The sequence below is a fragment of the Coccinella septempunctata genome, chromosome 3 (genome assembly GCF_907165205.1).
Source record: "Coccinella septempunctata chromosome 3, icCocSept1.1, whole genome shotgun sequence".
Classification (NCBI taxonomy): domain Eukaryota; kingdom Metazoa; phylum Arthropoda; class Insecta; order Coleoptera; family Coccinellidae; genus Coccinella; species Coccinella septempunctata.
The window spans coordinates 1,710,809-1,720,561 of NC_058191.1; the positions used below are offsets into that span (position 1 = coordinate 1,710,809).

Sequence of the window (9,753 nt, forward strand, 5' to 3'; positions counted from 1 at the left end):
AAAAATTAAGGGATGTAAATAATAAATATATTCTACTAATTGAATGTTTTATTATCGACCTATCTGGATCGAGCATGTGGAAACCTTTTCATCTCAGATTGTATCATTTGTGATTTTCGGATTACTTCTTGGTATAATTTGAGGGGTTGAAGGTTTTTACATGCATCATCGAATCATCCATCCTTATACCTCAAGCATGGTTTCCTGTAGATGCTTAGACACTTCGAGAGATGAGGAGAATAGCTGATCTTGAAAAAATCCATCACATCCATTATTCCTCAGAAAAATAACATAGATCGATCGATTTTACTCATATATTTCATTACATTTATCAAATAACATATTATTCATGGGTCCATTCATCCAAGAACTTTCTGAGAAACACTTGAATAAGTAAACAGACATCGATTATTCATAGAGTACTTTTCAAACAAATATTCGTGTAATGAGTTGAGAACTTTGTAATTCCAATGCATGTATGTTGTTTAACTTGCCAGGAAATTCTCTAGATAATTCCAATAGGGTTTCGATAAGAACGAAAAATTTATGAAAATAATAGATTGAGTTGGTCTTTACTTTATGGAAATTCATTGTCCATCCAACAAACGTGAAACTTCCACATTCCACAAAATTAATGTGAATCAGATGAGCTTCTTTCAAAGTCAGAAGTTAGAAGGAGGTGAAGCAATACTCAAGAGAAGCAATACTTTGCGAATTATCGCAAAGCAATGGAAAAAACGTATCTCATGATGACTGACCCAAACATATGGTTTTGCTTAGATATTTTTAGATTTTTAGATACTCTCCTGTAGTGTCTTGGCGAATAGTTATACATTAATAGACTGCAGATTAGTGGCATTGTATAGTAGTCATGGATGGGTATAGGATTCTACAGTGAGGCATGGTTCAGTCTTGGTGGGACAGGTGGCGCGTTATGATGAGGATTGCAAAATATCCCTCATGGCAGTCCTCCTTTCTCGCTTAACCACACCATTCTCCGGTCGAGATGTGTTACACTGCACTGTACTGATGAGGGACAATAATCTCCAAACCGGTCTACAGTCTACAGTGTTCATATGTTTCAGTCTCTCTGAAATTTCTTGCTATGATTCACGGCTAGCTCGCATTAGTGGAACGACAATTCTTTGAATTGTCGTCTCTATTTCAGAAATTTGGTATGGCCAAATTTGTCCCATTATTTGGTATTTTAATTGTATGAAATGGCTCATTCCTATATCAACTGATGAAAAATACTTAGGATCAAGTGTAAATAATAGAATATTAGTTAAACATCTCACCAATGAAATTCGCCTGAATTATTGACAAATAATCGTTATAAAAATGGAGTGAAACAGGGTTACAATAATAGCCACTTTGTCAACATAAACACTTTCAGTAAACTTTCTCAATTTTCTATAATGTTTTCACCCCATATCGCACGATACAACAATTTTTTCAAGTGAACTGATGCAACTAATCAGATAGATTCGGATGTACTGAACATTCATTGTCCAGCCATAAGTCAAAATATGTGACGACATAATTGACGTTTATACAAACTAATTCTATACTGCATTCACATTTATTTTAGCAGTCGGTTGGCCATGAAATAATTTTCTCAAGTTTTTGTAACTAGAACGGAGTAAGGTTGGCACTCATGAAATGTCGTTAATGTCATAAAGCCGTTGCCACAACTTATATCCATTTTTATTACGAAAATGCCGAAAGTGATTGAAAAAAGAGACAGGGTTTCAGGAAGTGCTATTTAGAATTGAGGTCCGCTCATTCAAATAGTTATACCCTGATATTCTAAAATCCACAATACGTCGGATGGTAGCGAACATTTTCAATGTAAGAGAATTTATATAATGTTTCATCTGAATCTAAACCACTTATATTTCAGCTGAATATTTCCACAATCAGAAAGATTGTGGATGAAGAGGATGACAAAGGATTTTCTTCTATTGGGATACCCAAAAAAGTGGTGGCATTTAAGAATTTTATGTTTGAGTGAATTAATGCGAAAAGTTTACTACAGGATTTTTGATTAATGTCATAGTAGAATAAGTTCCCGAAAATTGATTTTTCTATTTTTAATTTGAAAATGTCTTAAGGTCCTAAGTAAATACCTAATTATTATTATTATATCAATGCATTAAGCTGAACCGCCACAAATACGCGCCAGTTGTCCTGGTAATTGTTTATTCATGTGAAATTTTTGTTCAAAGGTGAAGTTCATCTTGATTGAAACTTCCTTTAATACTTATATTGATGCAAGATGATTTTTGTTGAAGAATTTAACATCCTTGTAATTATCTGTTAATTCCTTCGGCAGATACCCATTCCCAACCACTGCAACATATGCATTTCATCTTTGGGTTAACATTTTTGAAATCTACAACCGAATACGTTACGTATTCGAACATTAGCCAAACAAGATAACGAACTCCTCAAGCTAGCGCATATTATGATATTATACTGATCCCTTATATTTTCCATGCAAATAACCGGATTTGGTATGCCTTCAATCAGTTTGTGTAATCTTCAATTATGTTCGTCGCATATTTTCAGAAGAAATTCGACATATTGTGATAAAGTACGTAATAACAGAAACTTTTACGTAGAACTGGCAACATAGCGTTGATATAAAACCCAAAAATGTTTTGACAAGCGACATAACCCCACATTTTCGTACTATACAGAGTGAAATGTGTCAAATTTCCATGACCAACCGACTGCTAAAATAAAAGTGAATGGAGTATAGTAATTCGCATGGAAAATACAAGAGATCAGTTTTTAAATATATTTAGTTTTGCTATGGAAGAAAATTTAATTACTGACACATAATATGCAGTAGCTTTAGGACAGTTAATGTTGGTTATCTTCTTTTGCTAAAAATTGAAACCGTTAGATCAGTTGTAGATTTCAAAAAAATCAACCCGAGTATGAAATGTATATGATGCAGTGTTAGGGAATGGGTATCTCTCGAAGGAATTAACGGATAATTACAAGAATGTAAAATTCTTCGACAAAAATCATCTAGCATCAAAGGAAGTCGAAATAATTGAAGGAAGTTTCAAGACAAGAGAAACTTCACCTTTAAACGAAAATTTCACATGAATTAACAAGTAACAGAACAACTGGCTCGTATTGATGACTGTATTTTTAATACTTTGATATAATAATAATAATTTATATATTTATTGATCTCTTGAAATATTTATAATGTATGGGACAACTCAAATGAAAAATAGAAAAATTATAATTTTCTGGAACCTATTCTACGATGACATTCATCCAAAATCCTGTAGTGACTTAAGCATTCGTTCACCCTAAAATAGAATTCTCAAATGCCACCACTTCTTTGGATCTCCCAATAGAAGGAAATTCTTTGTCATCCTCTTCATTCACAATCTTTCTGATTGCGAAAACATTCAACCCAAATATAAGTAGTTTAGATTCAAATGAAACGTTTCCAATCACTTTCGACATTTTTGTAATATTAATTGATATTAGTTGTGCATATTTAGCAAAACTCAATATATTAACGACATTTCATGAGTGCCAACCTTACTCCTTTCTAGTAACAAAAAGCTGGGAAAATTATTTCATGGCCAACCGAGTGCTAAAATAAAATTGAATGGAGTATACGTTGAGTATTCATTGAATTATAGCCAAATGGATATACAGATTACGAAAATTTAACACCAAACCTAGGGACTGTCATGAGAAAAATGAGGACTGTAAAAATGCATTTGCCCAGTGCGAGAATAATTTTATTACAGGTGATGAATCATCAAATCCATATCTCAGACACTCGTTCAAACGGAAAATATTTTTCCAGATATTTATCTCGTTTTTTACTTCATTTAGGTATGTTTTTTAATTTTTAAGAACTTGTTTTCATTCAAATTCATTTCAAAACCACATCGGAATAGTGATACCGAAAAAATCAATAAGTAATTTCTAAGTATTTTCAATCTGTAACCAAATAATTCACTCTTTCGCATACATCTGGTACGTCAGCACATACCCTTTTGATTTCGAAATCTGTATCGAAGAGAATGCACTTCACATTTCGACGGAAAACTCGTTCAAATCGAGCTCAAAACTGATGCTCTGCTCTCATCTCGACAGCCTTTGAATAACCTTTTGATGTTCTTCCTTTCTCTCTCTCTCCTTCTGCGACTATGAATGGTCCTATCCGAATTTCAACCGGAAAAGACAAAAAGGGTAAGATGTGGCCATATCATCAGCCGATGGATATCTGTCAGCGATTTGCTCCGGGGAAGAACGGACGTGATCTATTGTAGTCCGATGAAGAGCTCGAACATACTTGTCTGTAGAATTCAGCACGTGAAGAAAATGCGTCATTCGGATCTTTTTAAAGGGAGACGAAAAATATCCATTTGTATTTTCATCGATTCCTGCGACTGAAGGTATTACGAAAGTGATATCCAATCAATGAAAGTTTTTCTCGTTATTATCTCTTCGACGCTCCTTCTTCTTCGATTGGCTTCATTTCAATCCAGTTGAATTAGATTTATCTGAACTATTAAATAAAGCGCACTCGATATTTCCAGTATCCCCTATTGCCAGTTAGGATGTATGGAGCTATTTCCGTCATTTCGACTTATTCTGTACATAAATGAGTAGGTATTCTGACCTCAAAACTTCCTCAAATAAAATACAGTATCTGCGATGGTTTCAAGGAGATTACATCCTCGCTCCTGCAAGTTTATCCTCCAAAGCATTTTTTGCGTTGGCTAACAGTGACCAGCAGTGAATCTGCACTCGTCAGTTTCTGCTATATTCTCATAAGGTGCGTCCTGAGGCGAGAAAGCCTCAAAAAACACTTCAAACTTCATTACAAGTTTGTGCTCCTTTCCTCGAAAGTGTATTGGACTCTTCATTTCTGACCCTGTTATTCTTGGCTAATTTGTTGTGTTTTCTTCGGCACTCCTGAGCTATCTTAGAATCGATGACGTGCGAGCCTTGTGGTTTGATCGCAGCCTGACTGAATGTATCGATATCATTTCTTTTGAGTTTATTTTATTAGTGCAAATATATCTGCCTGAAGCTTGTAAAGCAACCTAGCGATAGTAAGCATGTATACTCCATTCACTTTTATTTTAGCAGTCGATTGGCAATGGAAATTTGACACATTTCACTCTATATAGTACGAAAATGTGGGGTTATGACGCTTGTCAAAACATTTTTGGGTTTTAAATCAACGCTATGTTGCCCGTTCTACGTAAAAGTTTCTGTTATTACGTATTTTATCACAATGTCGAATCTCTTCGGAAAATATGTGACGAACGTAATTAAAGTTTATACGAACTGATTGAAGGCATACCAAATCTAGTTATTTGCATGAAAAATACAAGAGATCAGTATAATAATAATATCATAATATGTTCTAGCTTGAGGAGAGGTAATGTTCGTTATCTTCTTTGGCTAAAGTTTGAATACGTTACATCAGGTATAGATTTCAAAAATATCAACCCGAAGATAAAATGCATATGATGCAGTGGTTGGGTATATCTCGAAGGAATTAACAGATAATTATAAAAATGTTAAATTCTTCAACAAAAATCATCTTGCATCAATGGAAGTAAAAGGAATTGAAGGAAGTTTCAAGTCAAGATGAACTTCACCTTTGAACAAAAATTTCACCTGAATAAACAATTAATAGGACAACTGGGTCGTATTTGTGGCTGTCCATCTCAATACATTGATATAATCATAATAATTAGGTATTTATTGGTACCTTAAGACATTTACAATGTAGATATAGGACAAGTCAAATGAAAAATAAAAAAATCAATTTTCGGAAACTCATTCTACGATGACATTCATCGAAAATCCCGTAGTAACGTTTCGCATCAATTCACCCAAACATCAAATTCTCAAATCCCACCACTTTTTGGGTCTGCCAATAGAAGGAAATTCTTTGTCATCCTCTTCATTCACAATCTTGCTGATTGTGGAAATATTCTGCTGAAATATAAGTAGTTTTGATTTAGATGAAAAATTATATAAATTCTAGTACATTGAATGTGTTCGCTACCGTCTGACGTATTGTGGATTTAAGAATATCAGGGTATAACTATTTGAATTAGCGAACCTGAATTCTAAATAGCACTTCCTGAAACCCTGTCTCTTTTTTTAATCACTTTCGGCATTTTCGTAATAAAAATTTATATTACTTGTGGCAACGGCGTTATGACATTAACCATAGAAATACCAAACGACATTAACGACATTTCATGACTGCCAACCTTACTCCGTTCTAGTTACAAAAACTTGAGAAAATTATTTCATGGCCAACCGACTGCTAAAATAAATGTGAATACAGTATAGTGTCAGCCTCGAATACTCCTGCTCCAGTCCCTGTCGTGATTTTCGAACAATCGGTATACCATTTGATAGTATTTCTTTTGAGGATTTCTGAGGTGGGTTTCCTTTCCCAATCTACAGAAGGTGCACTAAAGGGTTTCAGAGTTATGGCCACGAAGCAATAAGCTTTTTTCAGTTCCCTTCGTTCTGGCCTTACATCCTTCAATATTATGGAAACATCATAACTTTAGATCCTATGCCATCCAGGCATTCTTGACCTGCAGTTGTCAGTTTTTCTCCATTGAGCTAGGTTTTGGTGAAAACATGCGTTCTCGATAAATAAGGATAAAAAGTTCTTTATAGAACTGTCAAATCCAGGCTTATCCGACATGCTTAGAATATTTCAGTTGATCTGATGATGCTCGACCGCAAATTGAATGATATTCAAAGCATGTTGATGGGTAATCAAACATCATAAGATTGACCTCTACATCTACTCATACCACCTATTTTGTTGATCGGTCAAAATGTTGTAACGGCTTTTCTCGGTGTACTCGAGCGCTAGCTATTCTTTAAGAGAAAATAGCAAACCTACCCTGGTAGCTACGAGCCGAAGACAAGGTTCCTTGTTGTCTGGGGTGTTAGCGACAACCAGTGAAAGTCAAAATCAACGTATACAAATTATATTTGTCGACTCGTCAAGGAAACATAAATGGCACTATTATAAAATTCGTACAGTGAAAGACTCGAGATCAGTGAATTTACAGGGGCAAAACGGATGGAATGAAACAGGATCCGATCTCAAACGTTATACGAGGTTTACGGACGTGTTCGCCAGCTAGAACCTAAGACGTACACTTAACGGACAGGCATCGGACTTCAGCCAGGTTGGGGGATGAAATACGACGACACAGAATTACGACGGCTCACCCTTAGGCGCATTCGGCACTCCCCGGGTATCCACACCAGCAGAGTGCTTCCCTAACCGTAGGGGTGAACACGAGCGGGAGAATTCTAGGAAGGGTAGCCGCCCCAAAGTGCCTTCTGTACCCCCCGGGTATCCACACCAGCAGGGTACGTTATTGACAGTAGTGGTGGAACTCATACTCGGGTATAAGAGGGGTGTAGACGGAGACTGAAGTTCCAATGATATATAAAAAAACGGAGTGTGGTCTTACCTATCGGTTTGGCCACTTGCACTCGTAAAATTTCCCGAACCACCCAATAAAAGTAACGAAGAAAAAAATAAAATTTTATTCTGAATCGTAGCAAAAAGAAAAGAAATCTCCCAACAAGTTTTTACGGCGGACGGCACTAATTAATCGCAAATCGTGAGTAATCGTAAGTCGACTGCAAGTTAATCGTATGTGAAGTGACCTGCGGGGGAACATCTGATTTCATAACCACAGGGGGGGTGCGGAAATCAGATGTACCCCGACTGTCGAAATTCGGTTAAATTTGCGTCGATGAAGAAAGATGTCTTAATTTCGACCCATCTGTGCTAGCCAACAAATACACGGTTATCTTCCAATTCAGGATGTTTTATACGGTGCGACATCGTTTTTCAGAACTGAAAACGCAATAAAAACGGTGCGGAATGTTTACAATTCCGAACGATGTGGGAATCCTGAATTGGAAATTTAAAAAGATTTTTTTCTAAAAATTAATTTGAAGAAAAAATAAAATTACCAAAAGGAAACTAAAGGGGTATTTTAAAATTAGAGGGTATGTTTGAAAACTACTCTTTCATTACAATGTTTAACTTTTTTTTTCATATTAGCGAAATATTCTGTGTGGTTTGTTACATTCTTTTTTCCAGGAGTTAGGTTGAGTAGCTGCTGCTAGATTTTTTTTTTTCAATCATTAATATTCAACTATTAACATTCCAATAAATGCTCTTTTATTATTATCGCAGCCCAAAAATACACGTTTTGCATGGGATCAACCAACCACCACAACAACTCCAAAGGGTCCGACCACAACAGAGGACATAGTCATTTATGAGAAGGGACAAGAAAAAGTCGAATTGGATGTACCTGATGAGCTTTTCGGATCTGGATTCACCCTATTAACCAATATATCGCAAACTGCTGGAGAACTGATTACTGTGAGTAACATGTGTAACATGTGTAACTGTAAGCAACACAGTTAAATTTTATAACCGAAATGAGGTTTCTTGCATACATTTTTTCTTCTTTTTTAATAGTGTGTGCGGCAAAATGAAATTTTCTATTTTTATACTCACACTCGAATGTGTATGGAGAGTAGAGAGAAGGAGAACGATCGCCGTACTAAAAATGTGTCTCCAAAAACGGGGAAAATAGGTGTCGCTGCGATTACAACGGGTATCGATAAGGAGTGGGGATTCAAGCGTCAATTTGAAATGAACAGCCTTCATTTTATTTAAGGTTATGTGTCATCGTGGTTTTTCTGATGATTTTTCAAATACCTTTCTTCAAATCTATATTGAATATGAGTTCTCTGAATTATATGCAATAAAATGCAAGTCGAAATCAATGAAATTCAAAAGAAATCACTGATCAAAAAAATCTGTGGTCTCAAAGCAGCGATCGTTCTCCTTCTCTCTACTCTCCATACGAATGTGATTCAACACCATCGAACTATTTATACAGTTCTAATACTTCATTGTTCAACACGTGTAGGCGCTGATGGCATTCAGTTTGTTTTTTATTGTATTAAAGAGCAATTTGTTTACATGCAACGTTTCATATAAAATTCTTGTTACAGAACACTGCGTTGAGGACTCAAAGGCTTCTTGAATCAATGAGACCTTTTTTGAGGTCCATTTTTGGTGCCAAAGGAATAGTGATAGAGGCTACCACTGACAAACCAATTTTTTCAGATCCCAATTCTGCTTCCAGATAATTGATGCAGACGAGACTGACGAATCGTTTATTTATTTTTTCATTCGTAATCTTACCATTGATCCTTCACATTTCAAAATGATTTTATTGCAGATATTTATTGTTTCACTTTGAGTATACATTGAAATAAATTTTATTTATATATAGCCGTTGCCTTCTTGCTCTTTTCAAATCACATTTTGTAGTTTTGTTTATATAAAAATGCCTTAAGTCTGCGTTGGCACATGTCACTAGACATTGGAAGAAAACATCAACTTGTCTTTATAGATTTATGTGGAAATTGAAGGTTGATCAACCTTGTAGGATCGCTTTCTACCAGTGGTTTCTCAACTGATTCAATGATAACCTGAATAGTTTTTTCTGATAAATTCCAATTTTTTGAAAGCACGTTATATTGTAAATTCTCACGAAATTACTCTTATAGTTGGGGAGCCCAAGAGTGAAATTCGTGAGTTACTCGAGCATGTCAGATTAATATAAAGGGTGATATTTTGGACCTTTTAAAGTACCTCTACCAAAAATTAGACCT

At 35.4% G+C, this 9,753-nt stretch overlaps 1 protein-coding gene across 1 annotated transcript in view; it reads left to right on the plus strand.

Annotated features, from left to right (window-relative positions):
- The window catches only part of LOC123309388, a 36,289-nt gene extending 26,919 nt beyond the window's left edge, over positions 1-9,370 (plus strand). The window contains exons 4-5 of the mRNA XM_044892486.1: positions 8,255-8,446; positions 9,088-9,370. Of these exons, the coding sequence (XP_044748421.1) occupies positions 8,255-8,446; positions 9,088-9,225 (330 nt within the window). The 3' untranslated portion in view covers positions 9,226-9,370. The remainder of the gene's footprint in view (positions 1-8,254; positions 8,447-9,087) is intronic.
- The last annotated feature ends 383 nt before the right edge of the window (positions 9,371-9,753 follow it).